General features: G+C 38.5%; 1 protein-coding gene across 2 annotated transcripts; it reads right to left on the bottom strand.

The window, feature by feature from the left end:
• On the bottom strand, positions 1–20,362 carry LOC110101245 (putative dihydroflavonol 4-reductase). 2 transcript variants are annotated; one of them, XM_020829055.2, is made up of 6 exons: positions 19,936–20,362; positions 17,001–17,129; positions 16,612–16,776; positions 787–1,092; positions 450–548; positions 1–296 (listed from the first exon to the last, which is right to left on the bottom strand). In XM_020829055.2, the coding sequence occupies exons 1-6, from the start codon at positions 20,218–20,220 to the stop codon at positions 267–269; spliced, it is 1,014 nt and encodes a 337-aa protein (XP_020684714.2). In that variant the 5' UTR covers positions 20,221–20,362; the 3' UTR covers positions 1–266. The 2 variants fall into 2 exon arrangements, with proteins under 2 accessions (XP_020684714.2, XP_020684713.2); XM_020829054.2 differs by having other exon boundaries at positions 402–548; positions 19,936–20,357.
• Positions 20,363–22,046: the final 1,684 nt, after the last annotated feature.

Below are 22,046 nucleotides of genomic sequence, written 5' to 3' on the forward strand. Positions count from 1 at the left end.
TCAAGAACTTAGCAAAATTTTAATTAGTCCATAATTCCATTTACATCAAATATCTATCTTCATAAACTTTGTATCAGCATATCCTTAACACTTACTTCAAAGATGCCTCCAGTATACATTCACAATGATTACTTCATCGCAATAAAAGAGTTTGATTTAGCTCTTTTCATTATTATATCTTCAATTTACCAGCAAACTATTGATGGAAACCGCCATTGGACACTCCATTATTGCTCTCTTCAGGATTCTGATTTAGGACTCGCCAACTAAAGAACATGTAATGTACCGAAGCCAACCTGAAAGTATATGGAAAGAACAGTGAGACACCAGAAAATAGCTCAATTAATAGAAATATTGAATACCAATTTTTAACTATAGTAGTAATATAGAATAGTACACACCATTACTTAGTATTTTATCAACCCCAAGCTTTTGAGCCAAGGAAGCACCTCTGCCAAGCCTTCATTCAAGCTTCTTGGACGATAATCCAACTGATCTCTAGCCTTCTCGCATGAATATGCCCATTGATGTTTCATAACTCTCACAGTCTGGTGTTTAGTACCATCACAAATGAAAAAAAAGTGAAATATGGATCATTGAGAAAGTAAAGTTTCGTTTGGAACGGCTTCGTTGGTGCTTTTGAAAGCAGTTTTTTAATATAAAAATTTTGAAAAATTTTTGTACTAAAAAGCTGTTTTAGAAAGCACAAAAAAAGGTTGTTCTAAACGAAGCCTAAGACTTCAAATGAATTATAGTGGAATAGATGATACAGAGAACAAAACATACTGGATAACTGATAAGAGGGAGTTTGCCAGTCATCCTAGCAAAGAAAACTGATATCCAACCATAAAGTTCTATCAGCCACATAGGAATGTGAAGCCTCGGCTTGCTTGTTTTCGTGATGGCTGCAGCAATATCAAGAACTTGTATAAATGATGCATTTTCCCCTGTGAGCAGATACCTCTCGCCAACTTGGCCTTTATACATTGCAGCTATATGTCCGTAGACCAAATCTTCTACATGAACAAATGACAACATATCATTTCCATGGCCTATGTAACCGGGTAAACGTCCACTGAAACGTTCGATTAGCTGAAGGAACAGAATTCAAATCAGTTGGATAAAATGGTACAAAGTTCATTCCTTCATATCATACTCTGAAGAAAGCATTGAAACCAAATAAACATCTTGCAAATTACTGGTTTCAGAAAACAAGATAATAGGAGAATATTGGATGGTTTACATGCTGGATTTAGGCTTCATTTGGGACGGCTTTCTTCTTGCTTTCTAAAACTATTTTCTAGTACAAAAATTTCTTGGATTTGAAATTTTTGTACTAGAAAGCCGTTTTAAAAAGCAGTACAAAAGCTGTCCCAAACGAAGTCTTGGTCTAGGAATAGCTTTTCTAAGGTATCTAGAGACCTCTATTTCTTTAAAACTATGCATCAAGTAAATCAACATGCATCCACTATAGTTTCAAATTTGTGACGCAGGTCCCCTTAAAAAACTGAGAGATCTATCTTATATTGATGAAGGATTGAATATATGCCTCTTCATTATCAAGTTAACAAAAAGCATCTCTTAGCAATATGATACGGGTGGATGACAAATGCACTATATAATGGGAATTCAAAGCAAAAGAGCCGATAAAAATTAAAGTTCACATTGTTTTCTAGAGAAGCTAAGTATAGTTCTTCAAAACAAATGGACAGTCAATAATGAGGGCGAATGTTCACCAAACTCTTATGGTAAGTGCTAAATCTAAGCCATCCCTTATCAGATTGATCCCACAGCTAGGATGAGGATTTGTGGGAGGATCACCTGGATCACGCCAATCTCTTTCTATAGTTAGGAGGCTAATTTAGGGAGGATTATATTAACACAATAATATGTGATTCTGTAATTTATTTGTTTCTTTATTAGATATTCTGCATAGATCTATAAATAGGGATAAATTTGTGTAATAAAACTAAGCCTTTTTTCCTCTCCAAATCTCATAATTTAACATGGTATCAAAACCACGATCAGCCTTCATTGTCGTTACCGTTGCCAGATCTTCATGAGGGTATATACAAAGAAGAGTAAGCTACCATCATTGTCGTTGAAGATTGATCGTCGAGAAGTATGTTTCGTTCCTTCGGCCTTCCCTGCGTACCCAAGCAAGAGATCCAGCTTTCTGCGTACGAGCAACTGAATAGGACGAGCGAGATTCAAAAAGTGAGCTTCCTGCTTGTGGCCAGAAGAAGCAGAGCCGAACATGCCTACCGTCAAACAATCAAACGTAGAAAGTTTTCTCTGCGTACGAACCGAACGTTTGCATAAGGGGATCGAAAGCCTGGAATTTCTCGTAAGTGTGCCCAGGAACGAAACCGAGCGAAACAAGGCTAGTGAAGGTCGAGCGGCTCTCACGTCGTTCCTGGAGCAAAATCGGATGTAAGAAAGATCTTGCAGTTCTAGTTCGTGCGTTTAGAAGAAGAGGCTGAGCAATCCAATAAGAGTCTCTTCTTGTGGAGTCGACCCAAGCAGACCTAGGCTTCCTGCGTGTATGCATCTGAGTTGAACAGAGTTGTGCATGCGACCTGGGGTGGGGTAGATCGAACCAAATAGGAGCTATTGAAATCCTATTTACTCAACAAGAATCGGGCTTCATTGTCGTTACCAGAAGTCCGAGGATATATTTCTAAATAGCCTTCGTTACTATCATTTAACACCACAATATCTGAAGTTAATTCCTTGCAGAGCTTTAATCAAATTGAGGATTCTATGATGCACCGAGGAAGAGAAGATTTCCAAAGTATAAAACCTTCCAATGGCTTAAATAATGGAAAAAATTATTTGAAGTGATCTCAATTTGTGAAGACCTACTTGAAAGGGAAAAGAAAGATACATCACCTCTTTGGAAGAGGACCAAAAGAAGAAGATCCCAATTTTTAGGCATGGGATGAGCGGAATCTATGATTATGTCATGGTTGTCGAATTTCATGGCTCCAAAAATTAGTGATACTTTTATGTTCCTATCTATTGCAGAGGACATATGGGATGCCGATAGATAAACCTTCTCAAAAGTCTGAGATGCTGCCCAAATCTTCAAAATTAAGGTCAAAGTAAGGGGCACAAAACAGTGAAGCAAGACGGTGGCAGAATATGCCACTATACTTTAAAACTTGTGACAAGAACTTGGTCACTACATATGTATAGAGACCAAGTGCCGAGAAGATGTTATCCTGAAAAATTTTATTGAGAAAGATAGTGTATGACTTTCGTCAATGACTAAATGCGGAGTTTGATCAGGTTAGAATTCAGATACTTGGCAAATAGGAGATTAGGGGTGTCAAAATGAGTCCGCGGGTCGAACCCAGATTGAGCCGGTTTTAAATAGGTTGACCCTAACCCGACTCGTTTTTGTAAACGGGTCAGAAAATCTGGCCCGGCCCCAACCCGTGTGGGTTGCCGGGTTGATCCAACCCGCGAACACGAAATGGGCGTAATCAATAACAACCGTGTATTTTTATAAGTGTTGTTTTAAGATATATAAAATAAAATTCACTATTTTAAAATATATTATTTTAAAAAATAACTTTCTGCCAAATCCTCTCACCGGAGCAGCTCCTCATGCCCCTCTGCCTGCCTCGTATTTCACTAATGCGCATTCATCTACCTTCTCTCCACCCCACCTTCCGCCAATCCCAGCCCTCCAATCCATCTCCTTCTTCATAAATATCATAGCACAAGTCAAATCCTTGATAAATCACGGAAGCTACTGAAAACTCCTTGAGAGCAGTCTTGTCTTTTCTCAGAGATAAAGAAGAAAGCCAAGAAGAAGACAGACCGAAAATATGAAAATAAACTCATCTTATTATTGATAGGTGAATTACGGAAGGTTATATAGAGATCTATGAAATAGACTGTACAAAATTTCAAGAAAGTACACTTCAGCTTTACAAGCTTCTAGAATAGGATTTATTAGTTAGATTTATTTATATCCGTTAAGATACCCCCGCAAACTGATGAGTCTGTAGAGACTATAAGTTTGTGAGCGAGAGATTTGAAACGAGATATAGATAAAGGTTTAGTAAATAAATCCGCGATTTGGTCCTTGGATGATATGTGATGTACATGTATGGAATTGTTCTTGATGTGTTCGCGAATGAAGTGACAATCCACCTCAATGTGCTTGGTTCGAGCATGATAGACTGGATTATTGGCTAGAGCGATAGCTGACGTATTATCGCAATATAGTGTTGTCAGTTGTGCCTGCGGACAATCCAGTTCTTGTAATAACCAACGTAGCCATAATATTTCTGTTGTTGCAGCTGCAATTGCCCGATATTCAGCTTCAGTAGAGGACCGAGCTGTGGTATCTTGTTTCTTTGCACACCAGGAAATCGGAGTGTTGCCTAAGAAATTGCAATATCCCGTTGTTGACTTACGATCTTGTTGGTCTCCGGCCCAATCGGAATCTGTGTAAGAATGAAGTTTTAGAGAGTCAGTTGAAATGGATATACCGTTATGAGAGGAGCCCTGAATGTAACGTAAGATTCGTTTGAGTGAATCAAAGTTGGAGTCAGTAGGTTGATGCATGTGCTGGCATGCCCGATTCACAGCATATGTGATGTCGGGTCTCGTTAGTGTTAAATATTGCAGTGCACCTACTAATTGCATGTACAGCTTCGAGTTACTGAATGGTGGAGAATCTGTGATGCATTTGTTCTGGATGGGGATCGGTGTGGCAACTGGACGACTGTTTTGCATACCAACCCGCTGTAGTAGTTGTTCGGCATAACTTGTTTGATGAAGTAGTATGCCGGTTGATGTTTGCTCGGCGGTAATGCCTAGGAATTGTTTCAAGTTACCCAGGTTGCGCATGTTGAAGTGTTGGTGTAGTTGCTATAGTAGCTCATTGATCGACGTAGTGTTGTTTCCTGTGAGGATTATATCATCTACATATATTAAGAAGTATAGGATAGTACCGTTTTTCTTGTAGATGAATAGGGATGGATCGGAGTGACTGCTAGTGAATCCGAATGTGTGAAGAAATGTTGTAATCGTTTCAAACCATTTTCTGGGTGCTTGCTTGAGGCCGTATATGGCCTTATTTAATTTGCACACGTGTGTTGGATTGTTCTCATCAATAAATCCTATGGGTTGCTTCATGTAAACAGTATCTGCAAGAGAACCATGTAAGAAAGCGTTTGAAACATCTAATTGGCTTAATTGCCAATTGTTATGTAGAGCAATAACTAGAAGGATTCTAATCGTTGGTATTTTGGCTACGGGGCTAAACGTATCCGTGTAATCAAGACCAAATTCTTGATTGCAGCCTAACGCTACAAGACGTGCTTTGTAGCGTGCAACCGACCCATCTGAATTTCTTTTTGTCTTGAACGTCCATTTGCAGCCAAGTGTATTTTGAGTGGGAGACAGTGGAACTAGTTCCCACGTTCCTTGGGCTTGTAATGCCTGAAATTCTTGAGACATTGCAAGCCGCCAGTGCTCGTGTTTAGCTGCCTGAGTGTAACTGGTTGGGTCGGTGTCAGTAATTTGATGAGATAAGTCAAGAATCTATCTTGGTTTTGAATGACCAGTTTGTAATCTTGTTTTCATCGGGTGTCTGAGAGGTATGGGTGGGGATGGAGTTGATTCTTGTTGAGTGTGAACAACAGTAGAAGTGATCTGGGTATTGGAGTTTATAGAAGATTGGCGAGTGTTGGCAGAGCAGGGTGTTTGTGACTGATCGTAGCTAGGACAAGAAGTGAAGGATGACGGAACAAGAAGCAGAGGTGGTATGTAGGAATTGGATTTGAATGACTTGGTGTTGGTAGTATTCGATGTGTGGAAAGGATAGATTCTTTCATTGAACACTACATGACGCGAGGTGTAAACACGATTTGTTTTGGTGTCCAAACAGCGGTACCCTTTCTATGATTGAGCATATCCAATGAATACACACGGTACAGAGAGCGGAGATAGTTTTGATTTGGCATACGGGCGAAGCCACGGATAGCATAAGCATCCGAAGGTTTTAAGGTGATCATAGGATGGTGATTGACGATAGAGTTGTTGATATGGTGTGGTATTATTAAGAATGGGTGTAGGTAAGCGATTGATGAGATAAGTGACCGTGTGAAGCGCATCAATCCACAAATTAGTGGGAGCGTTAGATTGAATTAATAGATTGCGTATAGTTTCAAGAAGGTGTCTATTTTTGCGTTCAGCTACGCCATTCTGAGCGGGAGTGTGCGGGCAAGTGAATTGATGTTGAATACCGTTCTATTTGCAATACAATTTAAACGAGTTATTTGTGTATTCACCGCCGCCATCAGTTCTAATAATTTTAATTTGAGTGTTGAACTGACAGTGAACGTATTTATGAAATGCCAGAAACAGTTTCATAACGTCAGATTTTTTAGTCATGGGAAAAGTCCAGCAAAATCGAGAGTAATCGTCGATGAAAGACACAAAATAACGAAAGCCTTGCATCGACAGAGCCGGGGACGGACCCCAAACATCAGAGTGAACCAATTGAAAAGGTGCCGTAGTGTAAGAAATGGATTTAGAGAAAGGTAAACGTTTGCTTTTTGCCATACAACAAGAATTACATTTGTTGCTTATAGAAGTGCAAATAGAAGAATTCGTTTTAGCTAAAATTTGTAAAGCAGTAGAAGCTGGATGTCCAAGCCGATTGTGCCATAAGTCCGGTATCATTTCGGCAGACAGCAGAGCGAGCGTGGAGGGCTTTGATGCGGCTGGAATCTTGTACAATCCGTTATGACACGGACCGTGAAGCAGCAGACGAAGCGTCCTCAAATCCTTGATTTGGTATCCATGAGAAGAAAAAGATATAATACAGTTGTTGTCTGCGGTTAGCTGGTGTACCGAGAGTAGATTGAAAGATAAATTTGGAACATGATGAAGATTTTGTAGATAGAGGTTACCTGCCGGTGTTGGTAATATGCCTTTACCTGTGCTTTGTATGGGCAGTTGTTGTCCGTTGCCTATGACGACCTGAGATGAACAGTGATAAGGTTCAGGTGATGATATTTGAGACGGATCGGCTGTTAAGTGAGAGGACGCTCCACTATCCAAGAACCAGTCGGTTGTTCTGCTATTGTCCGGAGAGGAGAACAGAGCAGCGTTGTTGGAGTTATCTGAATAAGACGGGTCTATGTGATACCAGCAGCGGACGGCAGAGTGTCCCGTTTTGCTGCATATCTGACAGATCGTGTTGCGATGAGGATTCCTCTCGTTGCGAGTGTTGGTTGATCTGCGACCTCTGTTGCCGCGGTTGAAGTTCGAACGTCCTCGTCCGCGTCCTCGTGGGGCCGCAAGAGCAAGCGAGTTATCCGTGAGACTGAGTGCCTAAAGATCTTTTGTGTTTTCTTGAGCAAGAATGAGCTCTTCACTACATAGAAGGCTGTAGAGATCATCGAGTTTCAGTGGTTGAAGGTTGGTTCTAATGGCCGTTTTAAATGACTGGTAGGTAGATGGAAGCCCATTTAGTGTATGAAGAATTACATCTTCTGGGTCCAGGGTGATGCCGGTGGCTTGAATTTCATCAACCTTTGTTTTAATGTCAAGAAGATATTGTGCCATTGTTTTATCACCTTTCGTAACATAATGAAGCTCGTTCTTCAATTGTATGATACGAGATCGAGTCGTGGCTTGTAGACGATGTGCCAATGTGAGCCATATCTCGTGACAGTGAGTGAGAGTGAGGACATAGGGGAGAATGGACGGCGAGATGACCGAGTACAATGCGGCAGCAAGATTCTGGTTAGTGAGATTCCAAATGTCTTGAGGAGACGAGGCTGTCGTGACAGTTGTGTTCGTGTTGGTATTGAGGAGCGGATTTGATGGACATTGAGTCGATCCATCAAGAAATCCGTGAAAGCCATTAGCCGTGAATATTTTCTCCACTTGCGATCGCCAGATCATGTAGTTGTCCGCAAAGAGGGAATGAGGAACCAGGTTCTTGATATTGTTCATCAAGAATTTGAGTTGGGTATGGATGTTGATAGAATGGAGAGAAGGAGGGGTAGAATCGGAAACAGGGGAGGAGGTGACAGATTCCGCCATGAGCGAATGATTCAAAGAGACGGAGAATGGAGAGTAAAAAAAAAAACTCACATACAAGCTCTTGATACCATGAAAACTCCTTGAGAGCATTCTTGTCTCTTCTCAGAGATAAAGAAGAAAGCCAAGAAGAAGACAGACCGAAAATATGAAAATAAACTCATCTTATTATTGATAGGTGAATTACAGAAGGTTATATAGAGATCTATGAAATAGACCGTACAAAATTTCAAGAAAGTACACTTCAGCTTTACAAGCTTCTAGAATAGGATTTATTAGTTAGATTTATTTCTATCTGTTAAGAGCTACCAACCCTGAGAAGCAAGAGACATTTGTCCCATTCCATTGACACGTGATCTCCAACCCACTGCTTCCCCAAATCCATTTCCATCCCTCTACCAACCGCCAATCAAATCCTCACCTCCCCATGCACTGCTTCTCCAAATCCATTTCACACGATCCTCACGCTCTGATGCGACTGACGCAACGACACTGAGTCGCTGATGAGAAAGGTCACGCAGGATATTTTCGGGTCAATTCAGATTAGTTTCGGGTTTTCGGGTCAACCCGAACTCTACCCGATTTTACAAACATGTCAGAAATACAAACCCGAACCCGACCAGTATGATAAACGGATTGACCCAAACCCGGAATTTTTTTTGGTCGGGTTCGGGTCGGGTTTTGGGTCGTGTCAGATTTTGACACCCCTAGAAGAGATTACCTTCATTAAATGAGACCATTTCTATCATTCATGCTGAAGAAAGTAGACGAGGGGTAATGTTGGAGCCAAAGGTTGCTGATGCTTCAACAATTGTGACAACCAAAGAGGTATCATGGAAAGAAAAAGATAAGGACTCAAAATATAAAGACATACTCCTTTTGGTGTAGCTATTGCAAAAAATCAAGACATACAAAGGAGACATATTGGAAGATACATGAAAAGCCTCCTAGAAACGTAGTCCAACTTCATAGAGTTCAATAAATAAGATATTGATAAGCTAAAACAACTCCTGGTATCCCTTGAAAAATCACTTGCATCTTTTTTTTTCACTTTCAGATAAATTTCTTATATCCATTGGATTAAGTGCTTCTAGAAATCATTTAAAAGGTTTATGGATCATTAACTCAGGAGCTACTGATTACATGACACACTCCACTACCTACTTCATCAACTATACTCATTGCCCAAATGATAATAAAATTATCATTGTTAATGGTTCACTTATCATAGTAACAAGCCAAGGAGATATACCCTTCCCTCCCTCACTCGCTCTCAAAAATGTGCTCCACATACATCAATTATCCACAAACTGAATCTCCATACAAAACTTACCAGTGACCATAATTGTCAAGTCTTATTTAACCATACTTATTGCTTATTTTAGGACCAGGGATCGAGGAAGAAGATTGGACTTGCTAAGGAGAAAGATGGACTGTACTACTAGGAAGAGCTGAACAAACCTAATATCAATAATGACTATTCTATGTTATATTTGAATCTACTACATAGCTTCATCATTTTAGATTAAGACATCTATCTTTTGATGTCTTAAAAAATATGTATCCAAGACTTTTTTATAAGTTAGAAAATGAATATTTTCATTGTGAAACATATAATGATATAAGTTAGCTAAACCTAAATGATTTTCTTTTTCAAACAAAAATGAGAAATATGATACCCCCTTCTATCTTATTCATCATGATATCTGGGGGCCCTTAAAATTCCCTAACATCTATGGGGTCGATGGTTTGTATCATTCACTAATGATTGCACTCGACTCTCTTGGATCTTTCTTCTCAAAAATAAATCCAATATTAGTACTATTCTCCCCAATTTTCACACCATGATCCAAACTAATTCAAGGTAAAAATAAGAAATTTCCGTTCCGACAATGCTAAGATTACTTTATTAAACTCTATGCTCCTTTCAAAAAGAATGAATCATTAATGAATCTTCATGTGTTCACACCCCACAACAAACAAGGTTGCAGAGAGAAAAAATGATCACCTTCTGGCTTCCACCCGTGCAGTCCTATTTCACCAAAATGTCCCCAAATCCTACTGAGGGGAAGCCCTTCAAACTGCCACATATCTCATAAACAGTCTACATTCAAAAACCTTGGGACTGAAAACACCAATGAATATCCAATCTTCTTTTTACCCTGAACCCATAATAACCTTACACCCAAAATTTTGGGTGCACAACCTATGTTTACATTCACAGACAAAATAGAGAAAAAATAAATCCAAGAGCACTCAAATGTATATTTATTGGATATTCATCCATCCATAAAGTTTATAAGTGTTATCATCCTTCCACAAAGAAAAATCCTTGTATATGTTGACGTTATTTTTAATAAACAAAAAATCCTATTTTATCAAACCTCATCTTTAGGGGAGATTGAAACTGAAGAAGATGTGAAAAATAAGCTTGCCCATCATAACCTTCCAACTCTACCTAAACCTGAAATCAAAGCCAGGAAAATTGAGGACAAAGTTATATTAGATAACAAGCAGTTTGGGAAAGTGTATTGCAGGCGTACAAATCAAAATCATGCTCTAGAATAGATCCAAGAATCTGAACTATCTCCTAAAATTGAGATAAATACAGGAAAACCTCCCTTTTGCCCCATAACCATATTTGTATCATTCCATAACTTTTCACCTGCACACAAAAATTTTTTGTTACACTTAATGATATTCATATTCCTAATGATATTTCTGAGGCCTTATCTAATGAAAATTAAAAAAGTGTAATGAAAGATGAAATACATGCCCTGAAAAAGAATAATACTTGAGAGATCACCAACCTACCAGTGGGAAAAAAATCAGTTGGCTGCAAATGGGTGTTCTCTATGAAATACAAAGACGATGATATACTGGAAAGGTATAAGGAAAGACTAGTGGTGAAAGAGAATACTCAAGCGTATGGCATAAATGCTTTTTACCTTTTTCCCCTATAAATGGGGATGTTTGTTGCAGTTTTAGGTAGGCTATGTGATGATTTCTGGAATGTAAAACCTACGGGTTTGTCCTAGCTTGGGAGCTAGCCACCTTTCCCCTTCCCCTCTACTATTTCATCTTGGTTTTCTACCTCTTCTTCTATATCCACAGTTCCCACCCCATATGTATCTTTCTTCTCTTAATTAATATAAGTTGTAAGGTGTTGTGTTCTAATATTGTTATATGATATATGTGTTTGTCTATGTTTATGGCAAAGAAGACATTTAGTTTACAATCCTAATGTAAATTTTTTGGTTGCACCAATTTGATATCAGAGTTTTAGGTTGTAGGTCATGTCTACTTTTCTTTTTAAAATAAAAAAAAATAAAAAAATGGAAAGCCAAACACTCAAGAGGCCGAAGTTCCACCTCAAGATGCAAAGGAGTCTGCATATAATGAATGTCAGCCTTCAATGCAGATGATCTCATCAGGAGATGAGGATTCTCCACCAGGGGAGAATTGATGCAATAAAGGTGTTATATCCCTTCAATTTATGTTCATTGGATGCTGGGTGGTTTCTTCGTGGGTCGTACTTTCCTCTATTTTTTCCCTTGGCAGTTGTCCCTTCGGTTTGGGCTACGTTCCTTCGGTTTGGGCAGCTATCCCATCGGTTTCTGTGCCCATTGGTTGTTGTATTGATGCTTTATTTTCCCCTAAGCCGTTGTCCCTTTGGTCCATGTTTGTTGCAGCTTTTAAGGAGTTTCTAGTAGTTGTTTGAGTGGTACTGTAATTACCTTGCATTAAATGCTTTTTCCCTTTTTCCCCCAATAAATAGGGTTGTTTGCTGCAGTTTTAGGTAGGATATGTGATGGATTTTGGAATGTAAAACCTATGGATTTGTCCTATCTTGCGAGCTAGCCTCCTTTGCCCTTCCCCTCTATTATTTTGTCTCGATTTTCTATCTCTTCTTCTCTATCCATGGTTCTCGCCCCATCTGTATCTTTCTTCTCTTAATTAATATAAGTTGTAAGGTGTTGTATTCTAGTATTATTATATTATATATGTGTTTGTCTATATTTATGATAAGGAAGACTTTAGTTTGCAATCCTAATGTAATTTTTTTAGTTGAACCAAGCTAGATGTCAAAAATACATTTGTATATGGGGACTTGATGGAAGAGATATTTATAGAAATTCCACCAGTATTCAAAGGAAAATATGAGAGTGATAAGGTATGCAGGTTAAGAAAGGCTTTATATGAGCTAAAGCAATCGCCTAAAGCTTGGTTTGGAAGATTCTCAAAAGTCACGCTTCTTAATTATTATCAACAGAGTCAATGGGGTCATATATTATTCTTCAAGTACTCGGATTTAAGGGAAGTCACAATATTATTAGTTTATATGGATGATATCATCTTGATTGGGAATGATGAGAATAATAAAATGATTATAAGGAAATGTCTTACGAAGAAATTTGAGATCAAAGATTTTGGTAGACTAAAATGTTTTCTTAAAATTGAAGTGGCATACTCCAACAATGGAATTTTTATTTCACAACAAAAATACATCAATGATCTTCTTAAAGAGATAGGTAAACTAGCTTGTAAACTGACACCAACATTAGTAGAACCAAATCTCAAATTGGGATAAGTTAAATAAGATCCAGTGGTAGTTAAGTGAGCTTACCAAAGACTTGTGGAAAAATTGATCTACCTTTTCCACACTACCAGATATAGCATTTATTATAAGCATGGTTAGTGAGTTCATGCAAAATCCAAAAAAGACTTATATGCAACCTGTAGACATAATACTGCACTACCTTAAAAAGAACCTATGAAAAAGTATTCTCTTTAGAAGAGACAATGGAATAACCCTAGAAGCACATACTGATGTTGATTACAAAGGATCACCAATAGATAGATGATCTACTATAAGATACTGCGCATTCCTTGGAGGAAAAATAATTACATGGACAAGTAAGAAACATAAAGTGATGAAAAGATCTAGTGCAGAAGCAAAATACAGAGCTATGACCTTGGGATTATGTGAACTACTATGAATCAAGATAATCCTACAAGATCTAAGGATCAAGTGATAGATGCAAGAATCTACAAGCCACTATAGGAAAGCCATCATGAACACAACGGTCTGTATACGATAGTTGTGACATTTGGATATCCACTGACGACCCAAAAGCAGATTTAATAAAGCTTGCAATGCAAGACAACTTGGACGTAAGAAGTCACGAGCGACCCGTAGCGCAATACTACGACCTGCCTACAAGCCACTGTGGGAACTCCAGCATGCACACAACAGCTGACCTACAAGTTAAAGAGGGGCTATAATAGAAGCCTGACAATGCATACAATGATCCTATTTACGATCAACAATGGTTGATACGCCGCAAATATGACGAATCCACTGTGAACACAGATACACACACAACATATCATCTACGGACAAATGCAACATAACTGTAATACATGCAAAGCACCTGCAAGATGTCGTAGTAAGAGAGTGAATGTTGCAGCACCCTTAAAGTCAACAACCACTCAATGATAAATAAATAAACTAGTCTCCCGAAAGCAAAAGATGGATAACATATAGCAAATGCAAGCACCTACAAATTGTCGTATAAGATCCTTCACACACAACACATTATTTACAATCAAGCACAGAAGCTCATGATGAATGCAAACACCTACAAGTCATTGTAGAAGGCTCGTCATGTATACGTGCCACCCACTAGCAAATGCAAAAAGGGTTATGATAAATGCAAACGCCTACAAGTAATTGCTTGAAACCCGCTATCTATAAGCATAGTGCAAAAGGACTCTGACAAATATTGTTCATCTACAAGTAGCAGTAGTAGATATACTGCAAGGATGAGGGATCCCTTATGAACATGCAATATGCCATTCCCCAGCAATGACCAAAGATCACGAGCAAAATGTAAAAGAATTACGATGAATACAAGCATCTGTAAACAATCGTAGAGACTCGTTAGAACACGACAGTCTACCTGCATGAAGCAGCAAATGACCTACAGTGCAGTGCCACCAGATCCGCAACATGTAAATAAGCGGACATAAGGCATTTATAAATTCTCAAATGAAACCCGGTGTTATATCTGCAATATACAAGGGAATCATGCATATATACCATCCGATATGCAAAATACACAACGCTTTGGCGAAATCTTGAATTTACACATAAACACATCATGCATTACATCTCATGATGCATGTAGTTAGGCAAGAGCAGACATAGTGCAGGTATCCTCTCCCAACATATAAATATACTAGATACATATACATCACTACATGCAAGATATACGTTGCAACATGCATTATGCAGAATGCAAATACATCATGCAAGTATTGAATTATCATGCAAATGTATTATGCAAGCAAATCAAATAATATATGTGTGTATTATATACACAAATCATGCAAATACATTGTATATTGTGATCGTGCATTTAGCCACTATATTGCATATCGATATATCATGCAAAATGCGAACACGTCATTAAAGCATGACATAACATCTAAATGCATAAGTAAATCAACGTGCATATGTTACACATAAATGCATACGATGCAAATATATAGTGCACACCCGTTGCACTGTATACATACAATTACTACACAAATGCATCTTGCAAAATATATGCAAAAATCATATACCTGAACAGGCCCCGGCGAGCGTGTTGTATATACACACATGACGTCTGAGAATGTTCCGCGAGTCAGAAAATGAACCCAAGTTTGAGCCTAATCTTTTTATGTGATTAAATAGGAGTCGACACGGCTCGAACTATTAAATAAATATACGGTGGTGATATCAACCGAGATATATGTTTTATACATTTATATTAGGCCTTCAAAATCTATAATAAAAAAACTGCTAATGAAAGCATAAAATTGATAATGAACTCGATAATAAATTCCCCGATTATGGTCGTGTTCACAGAAAATCTCAACCAGAGAGGACCCCAAATATTTAAAAATGCCTCCCCAAATTCCCAAATGCCCATGAAAATTTAAAATTTCAAAAAAAAAAAATCAAAATGTCAAAATATTTAAAATTGAAATTAACCATCACAGTATCACACACTTAAAGCAAAATATATTTATCCTCCATAATAGTTTATCGAGGTGGATAAAAATGAAAATTACCTCAAACTCAAAAAAAGCCAATATCTAGAATATCACTAAGATTTATTTTCAATCCATCCCTTACCAGTAAGGATGTGGCATGTGTCCTATAATTGGTGATTTTGCCGCTAAATGACACCATAGGTAAAAGATTATGACCAGGACTCTCGCTAAATGGCACCACTAAATTACGGTCATGATTAGTGCTTGTATGCTCCCTAATGACTTCAAATCCTTAAGATATTAATCAATATGATATAATCGATAGGGCACAAAGCCCTCTTTACCTAAGGTGGATTCAGACTTGTCCCTTTAAACAAATATTCATCCCATATCTATAAGGTACCATTGGATGAGGCAACCCATGGCTGCCGACAAGGATCATTCTGTCAGGTTGGATTGACTAACTCCTCTGACTAAGTAGACAAGGGACCATGATGACCCGAAATGACGAAATCATGGGACCTTGATAGGGCTCATCATCACTCCCCCCACCATCCGCTTTAAGTGCAAAGTGATAAATTTTAGAATTTTAAATATTAAATTTCAAATACCAAATCATGTTGCTACTATACATCATGTACCATGTATCTCTACGTATATGTTTGACGACTAGCCTTAATCAAAAGTTCTCTCCCTATACCGGAGGGGTAATTAAGAAACCTGAACTCAGATCATAAAGTCCTCGCAAAATGAGGATGAAATCTCTGGGTAGTGTCTTATTCATAATCCAATTTGCCTTATGAAAATTTGCCTCAGAACTTACTTGGTAAAACTCTCCTTGACCACCCAATAAAATTAAAAAACAAAGAACGGGGACTATGGAGAGGCCGGGATGAGAATTTTCAGAGCCCACAAATATATTTGATTGGACTATAAGTGTGTTATAATTATAGTAAGTGTGTGTATTTATAGCTTTTATATTGTATTGTGAGGGATCTGTATAGGATGAATTTTAGAGGAAGTTTTATTGTATCAGAAAAAAATTGCACACCTAATTCAACCCCCTCCCCTTCCGCCACTCAGTGTGTCTTGACTCACATCATCTAGCAAATAAACCAAAAAACTTCCATCATCCACTAAAACAGGAACAGTAACTGGGAAATTAATTAGGCCTGACAACACAAGGAAAGAAGCCGCATGATATCTTAAAAAGATATAAGAGCATTGATGTTTATATAAGTTGAATCTGCTCAACATCATTGCTTTTGCGATGCCATACCTAAATGTTTGATATCATCTCAATCATTTTGCATAGTAGGCTGAAATTCCTAAAATGTGACTTGAGCTATCAATCATGAAAAACATATGTGAATTGCTGAGGACAAAGAGGATATGCATAATGTAGCAAGCTACTCGCTCAGCAGAGTATGTTCAGTTTATTGTTAACACTTCTATAGTGCGATCAAAGAAACAAAAAACAAGGATAGGTCTTACAATGTGTGCAAGAATATTTCCAGTTGTAAGCTTTCCCGGTCCATAGATGACTCCTGGATAGAGAAGAACAATAGGAACACCATTGGCTGCAGCATCCAATGCAATTTTGTCTGCAATGGCCTTCGATTTCTCATATTCCGTGCAAAAAACCTTGCCTTGATGGACCTGCGATGGTAAGGATGGTGAGAAACTATCTCATTTGGGACAATCAAGAGGGCAGAGTCTAGCGACGAAAATTATTCAATAACATTAATAGATAGTTATCAAGAGAGCATAGCAGTGATCAGACAGGATAGCGGTACTTCTCAGTTAAGTTGGCTAGAAAAAGGCTTTTGCTTGAGATATTACATGAAATTATATATAACACAAAATAAAAAGACTCCTTCCACCTGTTTCTCATCTGCAACGTAGCCATCAGTGAAGCCAAGAGCAAAAAAGGATGATGTATAGATTATTTTCTTGATTGTCTTTGTCTCTTTAGATGCTTGTAAAATGTTTCTTAGGCCACCCACGTTTACCTGAAAAGGGAAAGATATATTGGCTATAATTACATTAAAACAAAAGACACCTTTTATTGCCATGCCCGTTCACCAGTCAAAAAACATTCAGCTGTTACAAATTCAATGCACCGATGAACCAAAAAACTCAATGAATTACAAATTCGCAGATTCAATGCAAATGTGCTCTGCATTGGAAATAAACCCATCAAGCAATCAACGCCAACAATAAGGCTGATATAAATGTTTGAATTTTAAACTCACTAGAATTTTAGAATGAAATCAAATCATTTCAAATGGAGTCATAATTACAGTGTTCAACATGAACATGTTTATGAACAGATTTCAGGTTGAGCATGGCCCTTTCAACACGAGTGGAAACCTAACCTACTCTTTTCATATCCCATTTCCTTTCTCAAAATATGTTGGTTTTAAATCTTTTAAAATAAAGAATCAAAGCAATTGAAAATCTCCACTTTTGCGCCAAATTAAAAAAATTCTAGATCATCCCATTGTCAATCAACCAAATTCAGAAATAATGTTTTAAAATGGCATTGGTAGCGTGATGCAATATCTTTATATTCATAGCACCAATGTCAAAAATAATGCAAAAATAGTAATTGAGCATCTATGTAGAATATGGCTAATGATTTGATCTAGAATGATTTAGGCTTCATTTGGGACAGCTTTCTTAATAATTTTTAGAACAAAATTTCAACTTCAAAATATTTTTATACTAAAAAAATTCTTCATAAAACAGTAACGAAGCTGCCCCAAACGAAACCTTAATTTATCAATATTGATTAAACATCATAGCACGTCCACCACTCAATTCTACTCTAAGCTTGATGCTAATAAAATAGTTTAAATTTTATGAAATCTGGACACTCGAAAGTTTTACTGGTGTTGATCAAGAATACATTTGATTTTCACTTTTAAGCCCCCATGGTTAAAATCGAGGAAGGAGAAGCATAAATTTCCACTCGAGTGGACAAGAAACACTCTCTCGTCTCTCCATCCATCATCATATATACATGTAAATCAAATTCAAATTGTGTTTCAAATTAGGTTTGGGATTCAAGATTGTGAATGCCAGTCAATCTTGAGCTAGCTCAAACACAAAGCTGCAAGTTTGTGTTAAGTACGAAAACATATCGTGATTTAACACATTAAGCTGGAACAAATAAAGTAAGAACGTATGACATTTTTCTTTTGGAATTTTGCAGGGTTTGAACCGATTAAATTCTATCAAATGGGAGAGAGATTATTCTGTGCGGACGCCGAACGCAGCTCTGCGTCTGGATACCAATCAAAATGAGCCACAACAGCGATACCGAGTCTCAGTACCGAGCAATACCGAGAGATACTGACCCACGGGCTTATGTATCCGGACAAATTCCGCTTCCACACAAAATAATTTTTCCAAATGGGGACTAGTAAAAATTCGTAATAGATGAGACATGTCTCAGAGGGCCAATCAACAAACACTTAAACCTAACTAGTAATTAAGTTAATGGCCTATTTACTACTAACCAGAAATTACATGGACATTAACTTGATATAGATGATTTAAAATAAAATAGCTTTAATTAATTTTAATTAATGAATTTGTCCTTTTATGATTTATTAGCTATTTCTTTTAATATAGAATTTTGGCTTACCTAACCCTATCTTATTTATTGCTTATTATTTAAATGTTGTTTGATTCGTAACTCATATCAATTCCTAATTTTTCTGATTGGAGCGGAGGGCTGAAAAGCAGTGGGGCTGGGTGCTTGTGTTCGGATGTCAGAGCGAGGGTTTTGCAAGAAAGGGGCCTAGGGCTTGCAATGTTGGGTTTTTTGTGCAAGAGAAAAAAATTGGGAGATGAAATCGATGGATTTCTGAGTTGAAAACTTAATTCAGATAATCGTTCTCTTACTAGAAGCAAATAAATTTATTCAGTAGAGGCTACTAGGCCGCCAAATAATTGGACCCGACCCGAAAATCCGACCCGTAAATTTCGGGTTTGGGTTGACCCGAACCCGAAGCGGGTCGGGTTCGGGTCTGGAAAATCGACTCATTTGCAAAATCGGGTGGGGTTCGGGTTGACTCGAAAACTCGGGATAGACCCAAAATGACCCGAAAAAACTTCTGCCCACGTTGCCTGTCGCGCTTGCCCTCCTGGCGCCTGCCCAGCATGCACGCCTGGCGCCTGCCCCCGCATGCACTCCTGCCCGGCTTGCCCGCCTGCCACGGTATGCCCGCCTACCCGAGTGCATCGAGCCTCGTCTGCCGTGCCATCGCATTCGAGTCGCATCGCCCCGTCTGCCGCGCCATCTCACCATCGTGTTCGCTACCGAACGTCGCAGCCCACTAGCGGCTGCCGAACACCGCTACCCGCTGGCGGCTGCCGAACATCGCTGCCTGGCGCCTGCTGTCGCTGCCGAAGCGGGTCAGGTCTGGTTGACCCGAACCCGAAGCGGGTCGGGTTCGGGTCCGGAAAACCGACCCGTATGCAAAAATGGGTCGGATTAGGTTTGACCAAATAGTGCCGGGTCAGTTCCGAATTCGATTCGAACACGATCCATAATCCGAAATTGACACCCCTACCAAATATGACGCAAACATAAATTTACCCTAACTCAGTCTCTCCTTGCAATCAAAAAGCCCTAAATTTCCAACAAGTACGCCATGCTTCCACGCTTCAGAACATTGCATTTGATACCTTCCTGTCCTTTACAGGGCACCATCCACTAAAATCATCAAATGTCTTCCTTTCGGCGCAAAATCCCAAATTTATGGCGACAATAGGATGATCAAGGTTTCATGAGTGAGAATGAATTACCGAGAAGAATCTGGAAGGGTCCGGAAGCCAGGGCTCGACAAGTGCCGCGGCGTGAAAAATGACTTCGCAGCCAGCGCAGGCCTCGAGGAGGGAAGGGGGGTCAGTAATGTCTCCGTACGCAAGCTCCAGCGAAGAATCTCCAACTTCTCCTCCGCCGCCAATTCCGAGGGAACTGAGTTCGCTGCTGGGCCGCACAAAGGCCCTAACCGTGTGACCGTCAGCTATAAGTGCGCGACAGAGATTGCCACCGAGGTAACCAGACGCACCGGTCACTAGAATCAGCATCTCTTCTCGGTTCCTCTCAAGTGATCGCTCTTCCCAACTGAAATTACATAGGATGCCAGCGCCCAAGTACCCTATCACAAGCTGTGGAAAAATTATTACATAGAGAGCGTCTGGAAGCGCCACGTTATCGCACTTAATTAATATCATATCTGAATTATCCTCTAAACTTTGCACACAATAATCTCTCAGCTCGAAAAATTATTATGTGCTCAAGCTCAAGGCAGGAACAGCAATAGGAAGCGCGAAAGTCCGCATGGCTGAATTACAGTGATTATATTTTTCTTTTGGGAGATTTACATACATACCACTTAATACTATTCTATTTACATATTTAACACCTAAAACTTTAATATTACATACATACCACTCATAGTTCATTTTCATACCAAATATGAGTGGTAGAAATGAAATATTTGAGTGGTAGGAAAGAAATGTAAGTGATATATTTGAAATTAAAATAATATAGGGTGGTATTCATGTAATATTAAAGTTTTAGGTGTTAGATATGTAAATAGGATATTATAAAGTGGTATGTATGTAAATTTTCCTTTTCTTTTTTGGAAAAAAATAGCAGGTGGTCTAGGAATCTTAAAGACCTTTCCCAAAAAAATTGCTAAAAAAAAAAAGAATCGTAATTAGTAAATACGGAATTGATTTGTTTCTGGCTATTTTGTACCCGAATTTATACCGGATTCAATATAAATTCTATTAAATGTTTGTTTTTTGAAAATTTAGAGGTAATCAAGCTGAATTTTCATTAAAACAATGAAAAGAATATAACAAAAATTCAAGTTGTTCAAGAAAAATAGAAAAAACTTACAACCCTTGAAAAGGAATCTAAGAAGACCTACCAAAGAACCTAACTTATAAAAAGTCAAGAAAAAACAAATGAAAGACAAACAAACAGCCTTTCAACAGAATATAATGACAGAAAGATCAAAAATTCGATACAAATTCAAAGCAACATGTCTATCTTCTGAATATAGATGTCATCGATCACAATAATATGTCAACAGGTAATTCAAGTGAATCTTCAACTCCAGGTTACTCTAACCGGGAATCATAATCATAAATCAGGAAATATGAATATGAATCAGCCTTCCAACAAAAACTTATTCAACATTCACAAACAATAAACTTATCCAATGCAAATAACCAGTCTTCCAAAATTGAAAAGCCCAAAAATCCATGCTCAACCTATCCAAACGATGAGAAAAAGACCTGTATTCCAACTCACCAATAGCTAATCCACCTCTTCAAAATCAACAATTTTGACCAGAGTAGATATATAGTCTTTCAAAGCCGCAAAATCCACTAAGAGCAGCTCCGACTGAACGTGAAACGAGCGTATGGCGTCGTTCGGTCGCTCCAGCAATTTTCCACCATTTACTTGCAGGTGAACAGTGCAACGCCAATATTGGAGTTGCACTGTTCACCTACGTTATTTTGCTCTCTCAACCGGAAAAACGCGCGAAAGGGAGAAGGATTGTTTCCTTCGCAAAAGCACATAAAATGGTGTTCGATTGGAGCAGCACCAAGTTTTGTTGTTTTTTGCCGTGAAAATGGAGTTTTCCGTTGGAGATGTCCTAAGCTCAGCTCACCAAACAATGAGAAAAACATCAGTATCCAACGAACCAATAATCGATCCACCTCTTCAAAATCAACGATCTTGTCCAGAGTAGATATCCAGTCTTCCAAAGCTGCCAAAATCCACAAAGCCTTTCTCCATCAAAACTAGATAATTGGCAAAAATCAAGAAAAATAACACACACAAAAACCAAAAAATGAAACAACAAGAACAGAAGGACCAAAAATAAAATCCACCA

Source organism: Dendrobium catenatum, unplaced genomic scaffold (assembly GCF_001605985.2).
Source record: "Dendrobium catenatum unplaced genomic scaffold, ASM160598v2 fragScaff_scaffold_1220, whole genome shotgun sequence".
In the NCBI taxonomy this organism is placed as follows: domain Eukaryota; kingdom Viridiplantae; phylum Streptophyta; class Magnoliopsida; order Asparagales; family Orchidaceae; genus Dendrobium; species Dendrobium catenatum.